Here is a 25,429-nt window from a genome sequence, read left to right as displayed (position 1 = left end):
GTGGTGAGACACGCCATAGCATTTTAAACGTGCAAAAATGACCCAAAACATGATAACATACCATGTCGAAAAAATGACCAAAAAAGCAAGGCTATAGTATGGCAAAAATATCAAAATTTGACGTGTCCCAAAACCAGCTAAAAACACTTCAAACCAGCATTACATAGCGTGCTGAGACACGCCATAGCAGTAAAACATGCCAAAACTGCCAAAAACACCAAAACATAGCATGTCGAAAAAATGACCAAAAAAGCAAGGCTATAGTATGGCAAAAATGTCAAAATGTGACACATCGCAAAAACAGTGAAAGGCACCTCAAAACAGCACAAAATAGCGTGCTGAGACACGCCATAGCATTAAAACGTGTAAAAACTGCCAAAAAACACCAAGATTTAGCATGTCGAAAAAAATGACCGAAAGAGCAAGGCTATAGTATGGCAAAAGTCTCAAAATTTGACATATCCCAAAAACAGCTGAAAACACTTCAAACCAGCATTAAATAGCGTGCTGAGACACACCATAACAATAAAACATGTAAAAAACAGCCAAAAACACCATAAAAGAGCATGTCGAAAAAATGACCAAAAAAGCAAGGCTATAGTATGGCAAAAATGTCAAAATGTGACACGTCGCAAAAAATAGTTAAAAGCACCTCAAAACAGCAGAAAATAACGTGCTGAGACACGCCATAGCATTAAAACGTGTAAAAACTGCCAAAAACACCAAGATTTAGCATGCCGACGAAAAAATGACCAAAAAAGCAAGGCTATAGTATGGCAAAAATATCAAAATTTGACATATCCCAAAACCAGCTAAAAACACCCCAAACCAGCATCAAATAGCGTGCTGAGACACGCCATAGCATTAAAACATGCAAAAACTGCCAAAAACACCATAAAAGAGCATGTCGAAAAAATGACCGAAAGAGCAAGGCTATAGTATGGCAAAAATGTCAAAATTTGACATGTCCTAAAAACAGCTGAAAACACCTCAAAACAGCATAAAAATGTCTGCTGAGACACGCCATAGCATTAAAACGTGCAAATATGGCGAAAATCACCATAATATAGCATGTCGAAAAAATGACCAAAAAAGCAAGGCTATAGTATGGCAAAAATGTCAAAATGTGACACGTCGCAAAAACAGTTAAAAGCACCTCAAAACAGCAGAAAATAGCGTGCTGAGACACGCCATAGCATTAAAACATGCCAAAACTGCCAAAAACACCAAAATCTAGCATGTCGAAAAAAATGACCAAAAAAGCAAGGATATAGTATGGCAAAAGTCTCAAAATTTGACATATCCCAAAAACAGCTGAAAACACTTCAAACCAGCATTAAATAGCGTGCTGAGACACGCCATAGCATTAAAACGTGCCAAAACTGCCAAAAACACCAAAATATAGCATGTCGAAAAAATGACGAAAAAAAGCAAGGCTATAGTAAGGCAAAAATGTCAAAATTTGACATGTCCCAAAACCAGCAGAAAACACCTCAAAACAGCAGAAAATAGCTTGCTGAGACACGCCATAGCACTAACAAGTGCAAAAACAGCCCAAAAAACTGCAAAAGAGCATGTCGAAAAAATGACCTAAAAAGCAAGGCTATAGTAAGGCAAAAATGTCAAAATTTGACATGTCCCAAAAACAGTTAAAAGCACCTCAAAACAGCATAAAATAGCGTGCTGAGACACGCCATAGTAATAAAACATGTAAAAACAGCCAAAAACACCATAAAAGAGCATATCGAAAAAATGTCCAAAAAAGCAAGGCTATAGTATGGCAAAAGTGTCAAAATTTGATGTGTCCCAAAAACAGCTGAAAACACCTCAAAACAGCATAAAATAGCATGCTGAGAGACGCCATAGCATTAAAACGTGCAAAACAGCCCAAAACACTATAAAAGTGCATGTTGAAAAAATGACCAAAAAAGCAAGACTATAGTATGGCAAAAATGTCAAAATTTGACATGTCCCGAAAACATCTAAAAACACCTCAAAACAGCATAGAATAGCGTGCTGAGACACGCCATAGCATCTATATGTGCAAATTTGGGGAAAAAAACACCATAATATACCATGTCGAAAAAATGACCAAAAAAGCAAGGCTATAGTATGGCAAAACTGTCAAAATTTGACATGTCAAAAAACTGCTGCAAACACCTCAAAAGAGCATTAAATAGCGTTCTGAGACACGCCATCACCTTAAAACGTGCAAAAACTGCCAAAAACACCAAAATAAAGCATGTCAAAAAAATGACCAAAAAAGCAAGGCTACAGTATGGCAAAAATATCAAAATTTGACATGTCCCAAAACCAGCTGAAAACACCTCAAAACAGCACAAAATAGCTTGCCGAGACACGCCATAGCACTAACAAGTGCAAAAACAGCCCAAAAAACTGCAAAAGAGCATGTTGAAAAAATGACCTAAAAAGCAAGGCTATAGTATGGCAAAAATGTCAAAATTTGACATGTCCCAAAAACATCTAAAAACACCTCAAAACAACATAGAATAGCGTGCTGAGACATGTCATAGTTTTAAACGTGCAAAAATGGCCAAAAACACGATAAAAGAGCATGTAAAAAAATGACCAAAGAAGCAAGGCTACAGTATGGAAAATTGTCAAAATTTGACATATCCCAAAAATAGCTGAAAACACCTCAAAACAGCCTAAAATAGCGTGCTGAGAGACGCCATAGCATTAAAACGTACAAATAATGCCAAAATCACCATTATATAGAATGTCCAAAAAATGACCAAAAAAGCAAGGCTATAGTATGGCAAAAATGTCAAAATTTGACATGTCCCAAAAACAGCTGAAAACACCGCAAAACAGCATAAAATAGCGTACTTAGACATGTCATAGTTTTAAAACATGCAAAAATGGCCCAAAACACGATAAAAGAGCATGTTGAAAAAATGACCAAAAAAGCAAGGCTATAGTATGGCAAAAATTTGACATGTCCCAAAAACAGCTGAAACCAGCATAAAATAGCGTGCCTAGACACACCACAGCATAGAATGTTGCAACAGCGGCCAAAAATACAACAACATAGCATGTCAAAAAAATGACCGCAAATGCAAGGCTATAGTATGGCAAAAATGTTTAAGTATGGCATGTCTCAAAATCAGTCGAAAACCCCTCAAAACAGCAAAAAATAGCGTGAAAAAATGTCAAAATATAGTACGTCGTACAAAACAGTATAGTATTGCTGAAATGTATGGCTTTTTTAAAGTTATTATATTGTAAGATTGTTCTAAATTTGTGTTTTTTCCTGTAAATTAATGACTCTAATCTGAATGAAGAAATATACAACTTTTCTACTAAAAAATCTCAAAATATTTATATTTTTGCTATTTTTATTTTTACCTACAATGGCCCCACTAGGCTGTCGTAAAATATCATTTGCTTAGAAGTCATATAAAATGATACTCTGACCTGATGTCAGCGGTCAGGATGCTCTGTAACTCTGGCAGTAGTTAAAGCTTTTAAAGTGCGAGGGCCCGAGAAGTGATGTCTATTTATAAAAGCACTTTGTGGTCTAACTTTAGTATCCGGCGCTGAATAAGGACACATTCTGACACCGAGGTGCCATAATAAGCGGCCTCAAATTGTGGCTGATAACTGTTGGAGGCTTTGTCAACACGTTTCTTTAACCCCAATGCAAGATTTGCACCAAGCAGGTCAGCAGCACCTCCTATAAGTTATTTCAGTACTTTCCATTGGAGGAAAATCTGTAATCTGAAATCTCAAACACAGAGTTTTAATTGGCCTTCCAGGAAAGAGAATGGCGATCATGACCTTGAATTAGGAAGCAATGCGTTAAGCTTCCGTCAGCTGATAGGTGGCCAGTTGAGCTGCTTATCCTGGAGTTCCTGGGTTTTATTTTTAACCTGACAACACCTGACAGGCTCGGCACCTGGGGGAGACCTGATAGGGTGAGGGATGAGTGGCAGGAAGAACATGAGAGCATGAGGCATGTAGGAGAAATAACACAATTAGTTGTAAGCTGCAGGAGAACGTGCGGATGAGGTCGCAGCAGAGAGGAAGGATTGAGGAGCTTGTTTTTTTTGACAGGGGTAATGAGAAAGCCTGTGTGATGTCGAAGCGAGAGCTGACATCTGAGCTGAGATGCTGACAATTAAATCAGAAACATCACATCTTTCTGTGAAAGCAGGAACAGACAGACTGAGGAAAGGAAGAAGCTGCAGGAAAGACATGAGACGTGTTTACACTGCACATACGAGGTGTTGGGAGAAAAACAGCACATGGCACTTTGATTTTGACCTACATTCAATCTTCATAGGTGCTTCTCCTATCAGGTACCACATCTCTCATCTGAGTATTCCAGCAGGGTTTAATCATCGCCGCTCAGGATTGTATTGTTACCAAGAGAACAGAAAAACAACACAGAGCTGGCCTAATTTTTCCCAGCAGGAAGTAGCAGCTGAAAAACTCCAAAGCCCAGCTGTGGCTGATTAAAGTGAGACAACCAGTTCCAACCTTTGTAGCACGGCTTTCTCTTCCTGTAAGGTTAGAGTTATTTAAATGACAGTGACGTCTGTCTGGTCAAAGAAACATTCACAATTTAAGTCAGTTTTCAACCTGCTTAGCTCATGTGGAGCTATTAAAAAAAAATTCAAAGGTATTCAATAAATTCTGTTAATGTTTTTGGTACAGAAACTATTCACTTTGGCACCAAAAGATCATTTCTTAGGATCTATCTTTGACATTTGATTGTTATCCACCGCAGATCATCCAAAGGTTAGACCTGGCTTAATGAGCAAAACAGCCACAAAAGTTAGTTCCTTAACACAGCATTTTTATGCACTTTAACTTTACCAGAGTATTTCTATTTAATGCTCCCAAAGATTTGCAAAAAAAAAAAACCAACACATTCAGCTTATAAAAAGTAGATTCATTGTAGGAGATTAAAGTGAAGATCATTTATAATTTGTCAATGTAGAATTTTGAGGACTGTTTGTCAAATTGAGTTATTCAACTTGTTGAATTATATGTTGTGTTTTTTTGTTACATGAATTTTTGGACTTTTTATTTAGAAAACAAAAAGTTTCATATTATTTTGCTATTGAAATGCAAAACTCATGAAGTATTTACTTTACATTATGAAGTAAATTCTGATTGCACATTGTAATGGCTGCAGAATAATGACACCATCTGTGAGGCTGGTATAAGACTCACTTTCACCATCAGTGTGGGTTCTTTACGGTTATCACCAGCTGGAAAAATTGTCCGACGGTGGAACTACCGAAGTAAATGTGAAAATAATGGTAGATGCTAGGGTCTGTGGAAAACAGAAAGTGATCCTGGTCCTGCCAACAATACTTCCACAATGAAACCCTGAAGGGGTACAAGTTAAAAATTTGTTTCCACTTTGAACTATCCACCAATATACTTAAAACTCACCGACCTCGACCCGCTACAAAATTAAAGCAATACTTTACCCACAAATGGCCATTTTTATACCAGTTAGTCATTTTGCTCTCAGTAGTTTTTCTTGAATGCAGTACCTTTTACTTGCAATTGAGAATGTTCACAGCTTTGAATTACTACTTGTATAGTGTGAGCCAAAAAGTCTTTTTCCACTCTTTTAGGCTCTTGCAGCCAAATATCTATCTATTATTAACAATGCAGACTATTTATTGTACCCATATACACCACATTTTGGAGAAACAAGTCACCTCAACTCCAAAGTATCACGTTAGTTCAATATTTAAGAATTCTATAACGCCCGAGGGGCTATATGCTTAGAGTAAAGAAACTCATGCAACAGTCTTTGTTGTGGTAAAAATGACTTAACTATCCTGTATGAGCCTAAACTTGACTATCAGACTTTGACAGTCACCGCAATCGGCAGGAAGCCATTTCCACATGACCTAAAGTCACTCCCTTTCATGCAACTTAAGTTTCAGAGAAGTTTGGAAATACACAGTGACTGCTTGCGATGGACGTTGGCGTCACACGTTTCTACACCTGCTTCCTTGACAAGGAAATGCATCACTATTGCATAACATTCAAAACAGCAAATCAATCCAAAAGTGCACATTTGTTATGTAATCCTGCTAGTTTCTCAGCTGAGTTTACACCTACTAGCAGGTGGGAATCTGTGTACTGAGTGAAATATGGCAGTCTGAGCCAGAGCTACATTTAGCTGGTGAGTCAAAGCTCGTGTCCCGGCGCCTGCAGTGTAATTTAGTCTGCTTACTTAGACATTAAAAATGGAGTCTAGAAGTGGCAGCACCGTAGTCAGCACTTCCCCCACACCAAGAAGGCTCCTGCAGCTGCGCAGTCATACAAAGGGAAAGTTACGAAAACACCTCTTAACTAAGTGTGTGAGGTCAGAGGTGTCACTAACTAAAAAAGAAAAAGGAGAGACAAGCTAAAACTCTTTGCCAGTAATTTTATTTTGAGATATTTTGTAGAACAGGGGAACCAATGATTACAAAAAAAAGTCCGTAAGTGTTCTACATGCTACACCTTAACCTAATTCATCATGCTTGCCTGGAAAAAGTACATAGAAATTTAACAAAAAACGTACAATTAAAACTGACGTACATTATACTCACCATTAACTTTACTTTGAATGTACCTTTCTCTTGCCTCCATGCACGCGTTTTTTTTTTTTTTTTTAAACATTACATTTAGATAAAAAATTAAGACTTTTAGGCGGTTCTTTAAACCACAAAGCAGTTTTTCCAATGAAGACAGAACGCACCTATAAATAAAAAAAAAAGAAAAGAAAAATTAAAAAAGATCTAAACGAATATCCTTTTGGACAATATTGGTGGAAAATGGAAAGCCTCAACTTCTTTTAGAAACATAACAGATGAATTTGCATCCTACCATTAAAACAAAAGAACACTTACACGCCCATATAGTGCCGAAATGAAAATGGAAGTCTGTCCAACTCCTCAATCTTCAATAATCACATTGAAATAACACATTTTGATAAAATAAATATCGCACATCTGCTAGAAATAAATAATGATTACTGAAACACCTCACTATGTTAAATGCTAAAGTGAGACAGATTTCATCTACGCGACCACTTCATTTCATGGTATGAGGATGGTCATGTGTGTAAAGCACTAGTGCGGCTTCGAGTGTCTCTCGCGGCTGTTACCTTGAGGTAGATAACACATTTACATTAACGCCTACGATAATGGTTGCTGCTGGCATCATGTGTCAGATTTACAGTATGAAAAGGGTTATTAAGGAAGCTTTCTTCGGGGGAAAAATGTCATAAAATAAAAAAAGGACATCCCATCTCTCTTTTATATCCGTCAAAAGGAAAGGCTGCTTGAAAGCACTTTAAACGCCTACAGCAATATTAGCGTCTACCATCCTTCCATATGTCACACCTTAACAGCCAAACTCCGTCTCTTTAATGCAAACTCCTCTCCTTCCACTTTTCTCCTAGCTACTTCTCTCCTACTTTCCGTTCGTATACAGTACTTAAGTGTGTGAGTGACATGCCAGTTTAGCAATGAGGGTGTAGACATTAACCCATGAAGGCCTGGTGATCAAGGCTCAGAGTGATGACCAAAACTCTTTAAATATAATAAGTCACCCATCTCAACTCTTAAAAAACTAACAAAAAATAATTAAAAATAACCATAATAAAAAAAGGTATGAAATGATTCAAGTTCAATAATATACTGTATTATTAAAAAAAAAAACAACATAAAAACAAAACTGCCTAGATTTTGCACTGTGAGGGAGGATATATATTTCTTTAATTAAGATGCTTGAAGATGCTGCTGTATGTTTTGTGGGCAATCTGTGGCGAGCATTTGACAGCGCAGGGGGTGAGGGACGCCTGGATGGATTTTAGAGGCAAGTCATCAGTGCTGTCAAAGCCAGGCAGGGCCAGAGAGTCCAGCTGCATATTAAGCACAATTTCTGTGTTCCTGCTGAGGAAGCTCTCATCCAGCTCTCTCACCTCCAAGGGCTCTGTTTCTGAGCTGGCCACAGTCTCTCCGGCCCCTTCTTCCTTCCGGCTGAACAGGCGGTCCAGGTAGCTGGTGTAAGTGCTCTCCTTCTGGAGGTGGTCCTCTTTGCGAATGTCCCAGCACGCTTCATCTATCAAACAGCCGTTCTCCCCAACTCTCTCCCCGGAGCCGAAGCTCTCCCAGGGGTGAGCGGGCCAGACGCCGTCCCCGACGACTCCCAGCCCTCCTCCACCTAACTGGGCGAGGTTTACCAGGCACTTCTCCTCCTTCTCCTGACTTATGGACTTGGACATGGAGCCTGAGCGGGGAGCTTCCAGCTGGGAAACTGAAGAGTTGAGCTCGTTCAGGAGGCCCACCTCGTTGAGCAGGCCCACCTCGTTGAGCAGGGTCACCTCCGGACAGGGCTCTGGCTGCAGGCTCAGTTTGATGGTGCTGGCGATGAAGGAGTCGAAGTCAAAGCCTTGGCTCTGCTGGCTTTGAGGCTTCTCTGTCTGGTGTTTCTCCTGCTCGCTGTCTTTTTCTACTGGACTCTGGGTCTTCTCGGCCTCCTGTAGCGCAATCTGGGCTTTCACAAGCCCGTTCTTCTCACACTTGCTCTTGGCCTTGCGGTCTGCCTTCTCCTTGCTCTGCTGCTCCTTCCAGTTGGAGAGGTCGATGATGAGCTTGGGTTCATAGTAGTGGTTGACTTCACTGTCCCTCCAGATGAGGTTGTCCAGGTAGGAGGGTGACACAGCCTTGTAGTTACAGGTGTGGCTACACTGCAAGTCACAGTATTTGTTCTCGTGGTGGTCATCCTGCCAGGATCGCTCTGGCTGGAACAGAGTGGAGTAGTCAAAGGACGGCTCATCCAGGAACTTCTCCCGATCTCCATCAGCATATTTACGAGGATCCACCTGGGGATGGACAAAAGCCACCATTTAACCTTTGTTATTTCTGAGGGATCCTTCCTCAGTTGCTCTTCCTGAGGTTAAAGGGCTTTTGGGGGGGAGGGTTTCCTTATCCACTGCCAGGGTCCAAGGATAGAGGGATGTCGCATACTGTAAAGCCCTCTGAGGCAAATACTGATTTGTGATATCGAGCTTTATGAATAAATATCTAATTGAATCTCAGCAAAAAAGTGAATTTCAGTCAGTCAGGAGCCAGACGTGAAATCACTTTTCATTTGGTAAAGCTGTGGTTTGCTATATTTTTAATATGTTATACTCCTTTAAGAGCAATACTTATGATACCAAACTCTCAGGGTAAATTCTACTATAAGCCTTTAAGGTGTATTTTTAAAATACAGTAATTAACAGAGGAAAAGCCAACTGTTTTTTAGGAGTATGCAGATTTAAAATAATAATTATTAATAATAATATTATTGTAATTTTGTCAAATTTCAAACACACCTGAACCTCCTCCTCGTCTGTTACATCAGAGAGAGCCCTTGGGTCAACCTGAACTTCATCTGGGTCGTGGGTGCTGTGCAAGTGCCAGTCGACCTCTGACAGCTGGCTCTCATGATACCTGATAGTTTGAAAGAGACAGATTTCAGTACACAAACAGAGAAAAGGGCTCAAAAAAGTTCCAGTACAGGATCTACCTTTGCAAACAAACCACAAAACATTTTGAGGAAAAATTGAGGCTACATCCACATTACTCCGTTTTAAATTAAAGGCCAAGTAGTAATACAAAAACCATCCCCCACCCATGTGTGGGTTTTAGCACTTTTCCATCTCTTATCTCCATCCATAATAACACACCTTAAAATGTTTATCACATGACCATTCAGGTTACATTGCGCAGTCAATGTAAACAGGAAGCATTGCCGGGGTGATAACCTCATTTGAAGACGGATCTACAGACGGTGAGCAGCAATGGCTTTGAGCAAGACTGCCAGGAGCGACAACAAGGACAGCAACGCCTGTAACTTATTATCCATGGCGAAATAACGCCGGGTAGTCGAGGCTCATAGATATATACCTGTAGCATGTTTTCTTCCGGGAAATGGTCACGTCACATGACTTTGGCGTGACCAATCGGGAAGGACATGTCATGGCTTACAACAGCCAATCCGAAAGTGAACAGGGGTGTCCGCATCAGTGTTTCCAAACCTGTCTGTTTCTGTCCGTTCACAGCAAAACTCAGTGCTGGAGTTTTCCAAATTAAATAGGAGCAGCAGCATTTCTACACCACTCCGTTTTAGGGCTGCTTAAATGCCACATTAGCGAGGACGCCAGGCTAAAACGTAACAACCCTGATGCATCTTAAATTCAAACGCAGTGATGTGGATGTTGCCTTGTCTTTTTTCTTGTCAGGTGACTTTTTTATTTGTAGTATTTCTGCTTAGTGTGCAGAGGGCAAATTCTCCACTGAAACTAAGCTCACACAAGAAAAATGTCCAAACAGGGAAAATGTAAAACTTTGCCTGCCTGGTCACAGAGAGCAGATGTTCGAGAGGGAACAAGGGAGCAAGCGTACCTGTCCCAGGTGTGGCTGTGGCTCTGGTCCATGAGCAGGATATCATCTACTTCATCCTCAATGTGAAAGGGGTGCAGAGAGACGGGCTCGTCTAGGGGGAAGGAGTAGTCAGCCATATAGGGGTGGGCCAGGGCCTCCTCCGCGGTGAGACGATCCATGGGGTTAAAGGTCAGGATCCTCTCCAGGAAATCCAGGGCTGCGGTGAGGGAAGGCATTGTGATTATCAAGCAGGAAACATTATCTATGAGAGATAAGACCCTGACCTCTGTCTTTGATCATGAGAGTAGTTCTGAATGAATAAGTAAGCAGCACTCACCCTGGGGACTGACGTCAGGCAGCAGCTTGGCCAGTGGTGTGTGAGGCATGGACATATCGTTGCGGATGAAGACGGGGATGACGCTGTGGAGCTCCTGTCGGTCTTCCTCTCGCAGCACAGGGATGGACTCCAGGATCAGCTGCATCTGCTCCAGTTCGTGGGCTCCTAAAATACCAAGCAGACGCACATCAGGCGCTTTCTTTGTAGAGTTACACAACATACAACATCGGCATGACTGTGTGAGTTTATTTTGAGTGAGGCTGAGCGCAGCAGATTATGAGAACAGAGATGTTATTTGTCCAGCTCAAGGTACTTTCAACAAATAAGAACAGTCAGTCTCTCCCGTCTCCAGCTGGATTTGCAGAGAAAAAACAATAAGGATAGTAAAGGCAGACTGACTGGGCCTCTCTCTACAATCTTTTCTGAACAAATACACAACACAAACAGGATGAACATATGCCTCATCAGACCTATGCTCCATATTTACCTCATCAGTGTCACCCAATCTGCTTCAAAGACTGCATGTAGGTGTGTTTGAGTATGAGGCGTTACAGTGAGTCAAATATAAGAAACTGAGTCAACATTTACCTGCAAAGAGGGTTTTCCCTGTGAGCATCTCTGCAAAGATGCAGCCAGCAGCCCACATGTCGATGGCTTTGGTGTAGTTGTTGGGAGAGAGCAGCAGGCGAGGAGACCTGTACCACTTGGTGACCAGACCTTCAGAGAGATGGCCCTGTTTGAGAGAGGGACAAGGCATATTTAGTGGGAAATGCCAAAAAGGGCGCAAGAACAAGACTTATAACCATATTTTCCCCCAAGCTACCTAGATTTATAAACTGCTGTGCCCTTGTGCTGTGTTCATTTACAATTAAGCCTTGAACACTTGGACTAACATCAGTTTTCCTGTGCTGCATTTAGATGCCTTTCACAAGTATTTAAACCTCTAAAACCTAAAAAAATGGCTTAATTCGTTTAGAAAAGATGCCAGTAATTTTTTTTTTACTTTTCAGATCATTTTTGAAACTTTTTACAAATTTCTTGGTAATCAATCTGCTCAGGTTTCAAAAGGTTAAAGAGGCTCTAAAATTTGCCATTTCCCTCTGTAAAAGATAAATGTGATTAACATGACTCCATGTGCCTCTATGTTTGCCATACCACAATGCTGCTAACACGAGACCATAGAATACACCATGCCTGCTGGTCCGTGCTAAACTTGATAACCCCGCGTGCCATCTCCTTGACGGACCTGCTCTGTGCTGGTCACGTACGCAACACAGCACTGAGACAAAGACCCCAGAGAGAAAAGGGGGAGATCAGACACGTGCAGGCCCTGTCAGCAGTCTGAGAGAGCAGGATAATCCCCCGCTGCCACACTCTCCACTCCCCAGTGACACACTAGTGACACTGATCTGCACTCCACTCTCACACAGGGCCTGACTACTCACAGGAACAGGAGGACAGTGAACACAAAGGACACTGACCTGTGTGTGAGTGTGTGTGTGTGCGCGCACACTGGGACATTGGGGGATGGGAGGATGTAAAACAACACCCTTGCTGCCCTCGCTCTCCCCCACATACATGGGTAGTTTGTGGTGAGACCAAAATGGTCGTCTCACCACTGAGCCAGGCTCCTGTTTCTGCCCTAAATTAGCGGCAGATACTCGACGTCACACTACCCTCTGGATTATCACTGCTCTGCAAGCCTTGTTTTGATGGGCCTATAAACGACACTCAGTGTAGATTGTACATGTAACTCCTTTCTACAGGTATCTAATCTATGTGTCTGAGCCCAGCAGTGAAGCGCTTGTGAAGGTTGCAAGCTTGTGAAGAGGTCGAGGGGAATTACAAGACAGCAGGCCACACCTACTGACTGAAACTACACGGCTGTTCAGCATCCACTGTGAGAAACAGCCAGAAAATTGTCCAACTGTACTGTGCAAAAGTCTTAGGGCACCATAGATTTGTTGTTTTAGCAAAGTTTGGCAGTCTATCTTGAAGTTTTCTTAAATAATCTTCTGGTACATTATACCAAGCCCGCTACAGCACTCTCCAGAGCTCTTCTTAAGACGTGGGCTGTTTTTTATTCCTTTCTCTGTCCAGGCAATCCCACACTGCTTCTATTATTGAAGTTGTTTTTTTCTCAAATGTTTGCATCTATACATATTTCTAGTATGTTCTGGTTGTATTCTAGTAAAGAAACTACTGAGCAATAAACATGTATGATCATTTTAAAAGTGTAAGACTTTTGCACAGCACTGTATGTAAATGTGGTTACGGTAGAGAAATACATGTAACTACCTTGGCAGAGCATTACAACAGTTTCAGATTAGGTTAGCCTGAAAGAGTGTCGGGTCATTGCGTAAGGACAATTCTGTGTACGATGGACTCTGAACTAAAAAGAGTAGATCAGAGTCTGCTACCAGCTAAGGGCATAAAAGTGCATTAAGTAAACATTCCAGCTCACCTTTTACTACTTACTCTACTTTTACTAATCTCTATGTAAGCCACGCGCCACAAAGACACAGTTGCAAGAATAAAAGCATCTCAATACCTCTGGAAACAGTTGGTGAATTACTTAACCGCCTGATCTAGATGAGACCGGGCTGACATTTAGTGACTCATAAAAGCCTCATTCAGTGCGTCTGGCTGTGGTTAGTCACAGCAACCTTTAACAGATATGACCAGATGTCAGTAAAGGTGGTTGGAGAGGAGTCAGTCTCCACGCCCAGCCTCCTTTTGTAGGATAGAGCTGTGCTGCTTCACAGAAGCTGGTGACTAAAAATGATAGATTTCCTTGCTGGCGCTGGGTGTGTTTTCATCTTAGCGCATCCACCCACACACACGAGAATCATTCCACAGACAAAACAGTATAAATAGCAGGTTTAGTGGAGCTGCACTGCATTTTCACAACACTATGAAATAAATTGTTTATCCATTAATAGGGTCCATATGTCCAATCTGGTCTGACTTATCATCATAACTCCTGCTACTTTTAGTTTCCATGTTAAAACTACGATTAGTTGCAAGAAACTGTCTGCAGGATATTTTTAAAATAGGGAAAATAGGAGAAACCGCGTCTCTGAAATTCATTAAACTGTAAGGCGACTCTTGTTAGATCCTGTGCCGTCTGGTGCCAGACAGGCCTGTTGCTGGCTGAATATTTAGGTCAAATGTGGAGTGTTGTGCTTGTGTGGAAGAAAGGACCTCTGTGAACCCTCCACCCTCCCTCTTCTTTCTTATTGCATTCCTGAAAATGTCCCTGTTATTATCTCTTCAACATCAAATTACTGAATTTTATGCTGAGCCACAGGCAGACACACGTTCTGACATACAGGAGTTTTTCAAGTTTATATTAGTGCAATTACTTTTTGTTGTTACTTGTTGTAAAATGTAAATAATATATTTTAGACATCAACAAATTATCTGTATGTCCCACACAAAAGTTTGTCTTGACCTTGTTGCATTCATTTCAGAAGACAGAACTTAGATCTTATGACTGTTTTGTTAACCTTTAAAGCATAACTGACATTTAGCTGATATGACAAGAAAACTGCACTGAATTTCCTCTCTAAAAACATGTTGCCCCACTGAGCAGTTGTGATATGACTTAAGCTAAGACACAAATTAAATGTGTTACTCTATCCTGAAGTAGTTTACAGCCTCAGCTGGCCTCGTTTAAAACCAATAACAGCTCGCTTAAGCACAACTACTGCTAAACCTAAATGGGTTATATACACAGTTCTCTCCTTCTCTTGGGCGGGCTACAACTGGAAATGAACACAGGCTTTAGATCCGCTTCAAATATGGCTCCGAGAAAGGCTCCCACAACCAGACAAAGAGCTCGCTGGGAAAAAGGAGGGGTATCAGGGTTGGAGAAGTTGGATGAGTGCACGTGAATTCTTGCCATTCTTGATCCTGTGCCACTATGAGGGCCAGTATTAAGGTTCACACAGGCAGAAACGACCCGCTTTCTTAAAACAAATGGAAAGATATCACAGAAACACAGGTACTCTTGGCAAGCTTCACACAGTAAACTTAAAACAAAGCCACTCCAGAAGAATAAAAACTTGGAAGGGAATCATGAGGGGTTGTTTTATTAACTCAACCAATACAAAAAAAATAGGATCGTGAGAGCAAAAGGTCGAACAACTGACGTGTGCCTAATCCACTAATACATGTATCTATACACCACATTACTGAAACTACGCCAGAATCTGAGGTTCACTGGCAAAGAGCGCTTCTTTATTTAGATACAACGTTATACAAATAACATGCACTCAGCCACCCAGCTGCTTCGCCTCACCCAGAAGAAGTAAAGGGTGGTTGTGAAAGGAAATTTACCCCCAGTGACTCTGCCCTAATGTCTGGCCAGCAATGAAACCAACTGTTTTTTAACGCCTCCACACTCCACTGACCACCCTAATATCTTGTGGGAGTGATGGGTTCATTTTCAAACAAGCCTCATTTGGTTAAAGGCACCAGATGTGCACTCAATGAGATGACTCTAGGTTAGGGCTGAGTATCGGCACTCTGTACCTTTTAAGGTATCACCTGTCCTCTTGGTGAACGCTCAGTCCCAACAAACTCACACCAACCAGTGGGAGCTGCAGCTTTGATTTCTCTTGTCTCCGGATGTCAAAACCTAAATTCAACAAAATATCAATGTCCAACAACATTGGTGGACAGGTGGGTTGTTTTACAGGGATAAAGAGAGGTGTTGTGTCAGTGTACCAGGTGCCGGTCCTCCAGTCCAGTTAAACAAGTGACATAACACTCTCTAGTGACTGCAGCAAATAAAAGCCCAATTACAATAAATTTTACGGTATGCAAGACATTCCATTCACATGAGTATAGAAAACTACTCTAATGGTATCTGTATCGCTTTAAAGCTACTGGTATCGGTGCTGGTATCGTAATTTTTCCAAACGATACCAAGCTCTACTATAGGTACCATGAAACAAGTGGCTGGTTGAGATATCAGTGTTTCCCCCTCCCCCTGCCACACCGCTATTGTTATCAGAGCAGAGACAGACAAAACACAGCAACGCTGTTTGGAAAGAAGAGCAGGGTCAAAGCCTATATAAGTCAGTCTGACTACATGACTACAGCATTTGTATCTTGACAAAAACTCTGCAGCAGTAGTCTGCAGCACCGATATTGCAGACAATAGTCAAACACAAGAGAGCTGACCCCAGCCAAGCAGCTTTTCAATACCCACTTGCCAGCATGTTTCCCATCAGGAAAAACTGCTTATATAGAGGGAAAAAGGCCCACATGACAAACCCTGCTGTAAGGGAGGAGTGTGATTATACCAGGGGGTGGCCACAGTGACTGAACTGTGTGAGAAACGCTCACTTCTTCCCGCAACTACAAACCCTGGCCTTCCTCTTCCTATTGCAGAGAGAGCTATTGTCTCCACCTAAGATATGACTCATATTAAAATACAGAAGTCAGTCAGAGCTGAAAATGTGATGAAACTACAAAACATCCCAGCGATGGTGTGCTGGAAATAAGCAGTTCTGGTAAACATGTGTAAGTGTGTTTCAGAGTGATACATGTTGTGGCAGGATTCTGCCTGACTGTGTAGGGGATATGAATGAGGCTGTGCCAGCCAGAGGGATCACGTCACGTGAGCCCACTTCAGACCCTTCAATGACTAATCTGAGACACGTGTGAGCATCTGACTGCCTCCATGCTCTAAAGAGATCCGGCAGCTAAAGAAAGAGTGAGGGCGGGAGAGAGAGACTTCCCAACCTAGTTTTCCTCTCATCACAACACCATATGGCCTTTGACTGGAATTTCCTCATCCTTTTATAAGGTGACAGAAACACATAAGGGCAATACAGTCCTTCCACCTGGCTACAATTAGACAGAGTAATCCATTCTCTTCTCTTAAAAACAAAAGCAACCAACTATATTGCTGCCTTTACACTGTCTCACAAAACAACATACAGGGGTTATAAAGAGCTATATAATGTGTACATTGACATTTGTTGCGTTAACATCTGGCTTTTAGTGCCTTGGTTTGCATTATGCTGGCATCTGATGAGAGGAAAAAATCCCTGTAACACAAAAAACAACACCCAATTTTCTTGACTCAAAAGCATGGAAATTGAAAGTGATGACCTCATGCAAATGAAGCTGAGGGGAAACATGCACTCTTTGATATGAATAAATCTTTATATATTTTAATGCAGCATGTCCTGCTGCAGCCTTGAGCCATCAACATTACCATCAAATGTCGCTGAAGGCTCAAGGCTGAACTGTTCCTGTTTTACACATGCTACTTTGGAATATTTGCTGGGTTTTTTTCCACCTGGGAATGCGGATTATCTTCATCTTTGTTAAGCCACATTATCACAAACCCACTCATTTGTATATTTAGACTTGGATTTGAGCCCATTTTCTGGCTCTGTACACTTGTAAATGGGAGGAAAAAAAACGTTCCCAGGGTTGTGTTTTCCACAGCCTCACATCCCCTGACAAAGGGAAACAGAGGCGTCACCTAAAGGAACCACATCCCGTCTTGTTAACTTCCTGCTTTGAAAGTGCGTCACCCTGGGGGGTACCGCATTACCAGGCAATGATAAAAACACTGCGTGCCAGAGCAACAAAGTGCTCATCATCGGGCAGAAAAGCAGTGCTATGTCTGTCTGTTCCTCTCTAGCCTATGCAGCATTTCAATACGTTACTCACCACAAAACCCTGTAAAAATCATATTCTCCACAAATAAAAGACTGTCCTACCTTGTGAGAGTAGTGTGGGTCCATGATGCGGGCCAGCCCAAAGTCCCCAATCTTCAGTACCAGGTCTTCTGTGTTGACAAATAGGTTGGCTGGCTTGAGATCGCGGTGAAGCACATTGGCAGAGTGGATGTATTTGAGGCCCCTGAGGAGCTGGTACATGAAGAGCCTAGCGTGGCCCTCAGACAGAAGGCCCCGCTCCAGCAGCTGACACAGGTCTGTCTCCATGTACTCCTGCACGATGTAAACAGAGTTGACCTCTGTCAGGGACACCACATCCTCTGTTAGCCTGCGACCGTTGGGGCCCAATGTTTCAAACACCTGTGTACATACAAAGAAAGGTCAGTATTGAAAGTCAGTTTTGGAGTTAGATATTTTGTTCAACCCTAAAATAAAAAAATCAGAAAACTACTTCCAATTTACCTTGACAATGTTGTCATGGTCGAGGCGTCTGATAATCTTGATTTCCCGCAGGGCATGCTTCACACTCTGTGGGTCGGTCAAGATAATTTTCTTCACGGCTACACGCTTGTCACAGTCGGTGTCAACTGCTGAGAACACCAGGCCGTTTCCTCCGTAGCCCAGAGGCTTCAAGTCCATGTAGCGAGAACCCAGGTCAAAGCCGTGGATGTTCATGAGTGACTCGAACTTCTCTGCCATGACGACTGTTTTCGGCTTCAACACCAAGCTCCTGCTATCTCTACCGTTTGGTCTCTGGCCTGTTTCAAGTCCAACTTTATCACCTGCAGGAGTTTATCAGTCAATTTCCCCCACTGCTTCAGCAGCTGACCTGACTGACCCCTCTAGAGATGACTACTGGGCCCCCCCTCCCCCGTCTAGCCGTCGCTGTCAAATGCGGGGCACAAATGTGTGGTCAAACTTTTGTTCCATCTTGAATGAGGGGAGAAAACTTTGAGATTGAATTTCTCCTCAAATCCTGGGTGTGTGGTTGTTTTAAGCAGTTTTTAGTTGAGTAGTGTTTATAGACTGCAATGGAATGGACTTTGAGGCCAATTAATAAGCACTGAGACTTTATTATTAAACTATAAAAGCATGTAGTTGCATCCTTACAGTGCAGATACATTCAGTGTATGACTGGTCCTGAGCAGCTTTGTGATTTTTTTTTTTCTTTTTTTGTTTTCTATATATTTTGTGTAATTTTCCTGTCAAGTCACCTGATCTATAAAACTGAAATGAGTCTGGCCTTTAAGTCTTCAAAGTACACCCTCAATGATCGGGTGGCTCAAGCTCGCCACAGTCACAATCAAAACTATCCTCCATTTTATTTGGGTATAACCTGAAAGACAAGAATAAAAAAAAGAAGAAAAAAGGTAAGAAAATCTATACTGTGCCAAAATAGAAGTTAAAAATTCACCGTTTTGAATACATTTAATTAAAATAACCGTCATGAAACCTCACCCTTACTATGATTACAATATGTTGGGGATTTCACAAAAGCAGCAGGCAAATAACAAACTGTCATTCACCGGCTTGAGTTTAAACGTGGTGTCATAAATGGAAACTAACCCTCCCCCGCCCGGTTTACGCGCTTGCTAGTCCGGTTTCTTGGTATCGATTAAATAGTGGCATAAAAACAGTATGCCATAGCGGAAATTAAGATACGCCAGTGAGGTGCTTACATAGCACAAATTTAAAATAAACACAGCTTTTATACAGGAGCTGTTTTTATATCCACACCGCCTATTTTTGGCCTTCACCGGGTCTGGCTGACGGAAGAAAGCCACGAATGGAAGCATAACGGCGAGCTGACAAGCTACTAACAGACCTCCGTCTACTTGTTTTTCGTTTGAATATATCACATACATAACATCTCCACCAAATAACACACACCATACTGTAAAAGAAAAAAAATACCTCACCACACTTCCCGTTTCATAACTACTAAAACATAACGTTAAAGGGAAACCCGCCGTGAGGGCGAACAAAGGAGCCGTTGTTGGCGGAGGCTTCTGACTACGTGGTAACAGCTTTCCTCGCGCTAAGCAGCACAAAGCCGACCTCGGTTAAACCGCTAAAAAACGGAACATAATCCACAGTGAAATGACATTTGATGTAAGTAATGGTGACGGAAATAAACATGAAATAAATTACTTACAGTCCGTATTCGTCGCATTAGTATCGTTAGGTGTTAAATCAAACCCAGACGGAGGTTTGACTGTGCTCCGCTCTCGAGCTCTGCAGATCTAATGCAATCGCCATTGAGGCTGGGCAGAGCTATGAAAGGCGGCGTGACGTCACGACGCTGCCTTCACTGCTGTCGGAAAAAGCTACACGGGAAGAGCCCTTTTAAAATGATAATGAAGTGACAATTTGCTGTAATAATAAGGGATTTTTTAAAAAAATATTATACATTATATATTTCTAAATCTGTTTGTTTTAGATCATAATTTTACAAAAAAAAATACTATTTACCACGGGTTTTATATATTCTATTTATTTTTAGTGTATTTACATATATGTCACATCCTTATCCACATCCTTTAACACTTTGAAACCTGAATAAAATGGCTTAATTTTTTTCAAAAACATGGGGAAAAAATCACAGGGCAATTTAAGAAGAAATAACCCAAAACTTTCCTCTTGACATTTTTTCCATTGCTGGTTTATTACCTTCTTTCTTTCTTTCTTTTAAATATTTTTCAAAATCTAATAACATCTTGCAATTTGTGGAACATTTCTTGCCAAGTTGTTAAATGCTTTTTATTCCTATGTTTCTGAAAGAAAGTGAAACAATTTGCTCAGGGTTCACAGGTTTAAATATTTGTGAAAGGAATCTGAAAGCAGCACAAGAAAAGTGATGTTACTCCAGGTTTCGAAAGGTTAATTTATATTCAATCTGTGTAATATTACTGTGCAATTTCTTACAGTGCATTTTTTTCAGCTTACTAGGCAACAAAATCCATATATTTCTATATTTTACATTAAAAATGCCACCAAACACCACTTATCCTGTTTCCAGTTTTTTTCCAAAAACTTTTAACATCTTACTGGGCAGTTTACGTAGATAATCCATAAAGATAATATTCTACTCTTGATAACATTATAAAAATGTAATACAGATAGGCTACACAAAAGGCTCTATGATTTGGATGGATTTTTATCTTCGTGTCAACAAATGATTGTTAAAGTGATGTTTTTCTTAATTCTTTGTGAAGTATATAATTGAATCAAATCTAGTAACGAAACTACTCTTAGCAGCATTGGTTAATGGCAGTCTTGCACAGCCTACTATAATATATCCGACTTTATCAATGACAGAACGAACAACAGGTCGTTTTTACATCAAATCTCAGAGCTCCGAGCGGTACCTGAAAGCAGCGGGAGTCATTCAAAGCATGTGTTTGAGGTGTGAGATCACATGACAGCGGTAGATTCAAAATCCACCAAAACATTTCTACAGATTGAATGAAATGATAACAACATAGTAAAAATGGCAATAACTCTCACAGCAGACAGTAATCTCTCAATCGTCTTTATGCATAACACATTTAAAACGAAGTTCAACCACAGCCTCAAAAAGGCTATCATAGGCCTACTCGTCTATCATATAGCTACATAGGCTACCAGGTCTATTAAAAACATGCATATTCATAGTAGGAAAAACGCATGAAAACAAAAGCAGAAATGTGATTGCGTGAATCATTTTTGCAGCTCCTTTAAATAATCTTAAACTGATCTATGGTGAAGAATGGGGATAAAAAACATTATGCACATTATGCATCCTATTATATTGCGGGAGGTGGGGAGGTGGGGGGGCAGGTGATTAGGCTGCACAAAAAATGCTGCAGATCAGGCGCAACGACAGCTGTATCTTACCTGAATCAGAGATCTCAGTGTTTATGTTTTCTTCCCTCTATTTGCTGTTTGTGATTTCACATTCTTCCACAATTGAGTCATACGCAACAGAAATTTTTGGCCTATTATATTACAGTCCTGGCAATATTTTGATTTAGAAGGTCTTTTCACAGGCTATAATCTTTAATCCATGCGTTTTGTTGTTTGTTTTTCGCAAATAGGCTGTTGTTTCCTGGATTAGTCCACGTTTTTTGCTTTTTTTGTCGTTGTTGTTTTTGCCTTTGATGGGTATTATGGTTGTTTACAGATTATGGCACGCGGTATTTCATTAATCGTGTCAGTGAGAAAAATCGCCTGGACACTCACTGCGGCTTACGGATTTAGGAGGTCCATCTGGCACCGATATGCGCAAAGGGGGTTTCTCTCTCAGCAGATCCGCCCTCACATCCGATCTCAACGAGGCATCCCAAGCAATAACAAAGTCAAGAGATCAAGGAAGCCACTAATTTTCTCTGATCAGATCCAGACTGCGGTCGGTGTCCTCGCATGCACAGCGTCCGGTCCTCTTGCTCGCACACCGTGGGTACTGCGAATAGACGGAGGCATGGACGGACGGGCGGGCAGCAGCATCACAGCCGCAGCATCAGCATCCGCAGGCAGACCATGTGGGAACCCATGTGCTCGAGAATGCAGATACCTCACACAGGCCGGGATGGGCTCTGCGATGGAGAGCTGCATGCGGACTGAGCGTGATGCGACAGACTTGGAGAGAGGGACTTACTGTGTTTGTTAGTGGGACAAGGAGAGGGAAATATTGAGAAAAGAGGTGACTTTGTAGCTGCTCTTATAATTTTGGGTGATATTGGGGGGTTGTCGTTTATGACGAAGTTATGTCTCGCTCATCAATCCCAAAGACATAAAGTTATGTAATAGTGCACGATCATAATATCTCATATGAGTATAGGCTAGCTAGTTTTGAAAGAGAGGCGGACATGGGAAGTGGAATTAATGCATTTTAGAGCCTTTATTTAATTTTCCTTTTTTTCTGACTAGCTGAAATGCACTGTCTGAGTTTATTTTATTATTATTATTATTATTATTATTATTTACATTGTATTTATTTATTTGAAAGAGAAAATATCTGAATGAAACTTTTTTTTTAAAAAAAAGGTTTTTATAATGAATATTTTGTAAATTGTTCTAAAATGAATGAATGGCTACTTTATTGATCTAAGTTTTGATCACCCTCCTCTCAAAGTCAGAGGTCAAAGATGTGCATTATGTTTGCTTTAAGACACTTTAGATCCCCCACAAGTCAGAACCAAGACATGATGTAACATTTCCTGTCATTGTACAGCTGATTATTGCTGCTGTAATTCCCTCCCTTTGGCCTCTGCCCCCCTTTCACAAGACTCACTGGTCACTTCTGATGAAAGCTACATTAATAATTAAAAATCTGATTGCAGATAAGGTATTGTGTCTGCATCCATAAGTTGCTCTTTGCCCTCCTGCTGCAGAAGAGTAACGGAGATCAAAAAAGGTTAAGTCTCACCCTGCCTGTTGGGGTCATAGGATTCTCACATTTCAATTTAAAAAATAAATTAAAAAAAATCTTCCTCTTCTGTTATTTGTACTCCAATCACAAACAATTACTAACAACACATCTCCACCGTGGGTCAGTACAGTCTCTGCTGTGGGCCTCCCCGTGTTACATCACGAGACAAATAGTTGACATCAAGTCTTTGACTGTGTAACTTACAGTAGCTGGGACGACAGTGGCATCTACTGCTGCCACTTACAGTTACTGTTAGTGCCGTATTGCTGCAATGTTTGAAACAGTGCACTGTTGCAGTCTGGAAGTTTTGTTTGTTGAGTATACCTCCAGTGACGAATGAAGTTGCTGTTTACCTATCTGGTGGTGGAATGACCTACTCTGCCACACACTCATTCACCTATACACAGTGTGTTTCAGCCCCGTTCTACGTCCAATCTCACTTTAACACGATATATCACCTGTTTCTTTTGCTTCATCTTTACTTTTTGGCCCAGATTTGTAACAAAAACAGAGATATGCTCAACATCACCAACATGTCTACTTCTCTGTTATGGAAAATGAGTTCTTTTTGCCACTCACTGAGGTTGACATCCTCCCGAGACGCCCGGAGCAACATGGTTCACAAGTTATTAGTCCACACAGAAGAAATTACATATCCAACTCTGCTGGTTCAACAGGCAGACAGGTGGAAAGTGCAGTCCAGTACTTCCCAGTATATGTGTGGGTATGTGACTGTATTGTCAGAGCTTTGGCGATGTGTTATCCTACTCCATGTGCCTCTGGTTGTGAGGTGGAGCTCCATGGAGAGTTAATATAGGACAGGCAGGAGAGGGGAGGAGACTGCTCTGTGTATGGCTTGGCCTGTCAGTGTGTCAGACCCACCACTGCTTAGAGTCCAATGTCACTACCTCTCTCTGTGTCTCTCTTTCACTGCTACTTCTTTTTTTTTTTTTTTCTAATTTTCAGAGCTGCTCTTAAATGACTTTTCTTCAGGTTTGGGTCCAGTCCAAGCAGAAACACAACTAATCTTTTGTGGCCTGTACTGAATGTATTCTTGTTTCTGGGTGAGACCTTTGCAAATCTCGTTTTGGTGACTCATGATTTTTATCAGTCAGCTTAAATCAAAGGATTACACCGTCCTAATGGGCTGCGAATGTTATGCATTTCTTTGGATTAGGAAAAGCTGCAAAACACATTTGAATGAAATGAAATATACTGTACATGCTCATGCAGATGTTTGTCACATTGCTGTACACGCACATACTGTTGTACATACTGTTGTTGCACTGCAAAGAACAGAATGTACAATTTATGTCTGTACAAGAAGACACTTTTATGTATGAATGGATGGATTACTGAACGGGCCAAGCAGGCCCTGGCTCAGGGGCTTAAAGTGTCAGGGGGCCCCCTAGTCTTCACTTGCAAAATGTCACTCATATTAATAGGTGCCAACCAGAAAGACACAAAGAGACACAAAAAGACCACAAAGAGATGCAGAGGAACTGTAAAGAGATCCAAAATAACTACATAAAGCAGGCAAAACAAGCACAAAGGGACCCAAAACAACAACAAAGAGACACAAAACAACACAAGGGGTAAAAAAAACAAAACAAAAAAGAAGCAAGAAAGACACAAAATTACCTCATAAGGCACAAAATTATCTCACAGAAACCCTAATGATTACGAAGAGACACAAAACAAGCACAAGAAGTCACAAAATAACTACAAACCAACAAAAATCTACCAAAAAAAGACACAAAATGACCTCAGTAAGACACACAATTATCTCAAAGGCACCAAAATGACTGCAAGACCAGAAACAACCACAAGAGACAAAAGACACAAAACTTAAAAAAAGACACAAAATTACTCCAAAGATTGCTGAAACAACCATAAGAAGACACAATAAGACACAAAATAACATGAAACAACCACAAAGAAATATATAATGACTTCAAAAAGACACAAAACAACCAAAAGGAAACACAGAACAACTACAAACCAACAACAAAATTACCTCAATAACATGCAATATTATCTCAAAGAAACACAGATGACCACAAAAAGACAGAAAGACACAGAATTACCTCTATGAGACACAATACAACCACAAAGTTAGACAAAATGACCACACACAAAACCACAAAAAGGTGCATAATGACTACGAAAAGACGCAAAACCACCACAAAGTCTGTGTGTCTTGCTTCTACTTTGGAGAGTTGGTGGGGCCCTTTGCATATCTGTGCCCAGGGGCCCACTGTCTCATAATCCACCCATGCTTTTATGTGCTTGCAGTTCGTCCTCTGAAGGACAGTCTTTGTGTTTTATTGCTTGCTGTAATGGTTGGTATCAGTGGGGGGTTTATGAAGTTGTGATTCTACAAATGCCAGAGAAGAATCTGTGCTGAATCTTCTGCAGAACGAATTGTTGCCTGTTTTCCTCCTGCCCCATAAATCCAATTTCTCTATACTCACAACATCACATGGTGTCTGCCACCTTGTGCTTGTGAGATTGGTCATGCTGGCAAGACAAGTCTCACTTGATGTTTAAACCAGACTGCTGCGGG

The 25,429-nt window shown here is 41.1% G+C and overlaps 1 protein-coding gene across 2 annotated transcripts; it reads right to left on the bottom strand.

Annotated features, from left to right (window-relative positions):
* Positions 1-6,406: 6,406 nt before the first annotated feature.
* mapk6 (mitogen-activated protein kinase 6) lies at positions 6,407-23,618 on the bottom strand. 2 transcript variants are annotated; one of them, XM_042492288.1, is made up of 8 exons: positions 23,443-23,618; positions 17,916-18,789; positions 17,496-17,813; positions 11,338-11,482; positions 10,750-10,914; positions 10,434-10,629; positions 9,362-9,479; positions 6,407-8,866 (listed from the first exon to the last, which is right to left on the bottom strand). In XM_042492288.1, the coding sequence occupies exons 2-8, from the start codon at positions 18,150-18,152 to the stop codon at positions 7,757-7,759; spliced, it is 2,289 nt and encodes a 762-aa protein (XP_042348222.1). In that variant the 5' UTR covers positions 18,153-18,789; positions 23,443-23,618; the 3' UTR covers positions 6,407-7,756. The 2 variants fall into 2 exon arrangements, with proteins under 2 accessions (XP_042348222.1, XP_042348214.1); XM_042492280.1 differs by lacking the exon at positions 23,443-23,618 and adding an exon at positions 19,609-19,711.
* Positions 23,619-25,429: the final 1,811 nt, after the last annotated feature.

This window comes from Plectropomus leopardus, chromosome 1, assembly GCF_008729295.1.
Source record: "Plectropomus leopardus isolate mb chromosome 1, YSFRI_Pleo_2.0, whole genome shotgun sequence".
Taxonomy (NCBI): Eukaryota; Metazoa; Chordata; class Actinopteri; order Perciformes; family Serranidae; genus Plectropomus; species Plectropomus leopardus.
The sequence above is the reverse complement of the archived record's forward strand: the minus strand, read 5'-3'. Positions and strand labels throughout refer to the sequence as shown.

What these genes read in the sequence shown, in the direction of transcription:
- mapk6 (XM_042492288.1), bottom strand. Translation starts at nt 18,152, where the DNA reads ATGGCAGAGAAGTTCGAGTCACTCATGAACATCCACGGCTTTGACCTG. An exon ending in ACCATGACAACATTGTCAAG is followed by an intron (nt 17,814 to 17,915) that starts GTAAATTGGAAG and finishes GTATGTACACAG; the next exon opens with GTGTTTGAAACATTGGGCCC. An exon ending in CAGACGAGGAGGAGGTTCAG is followed by an intron (nt 8,867 to 9,361) that starts GTGTGTTTGAAA and finishes GTCCATCCCCAG; the next exon opens with GTGGATCCTCGTAAATATGC.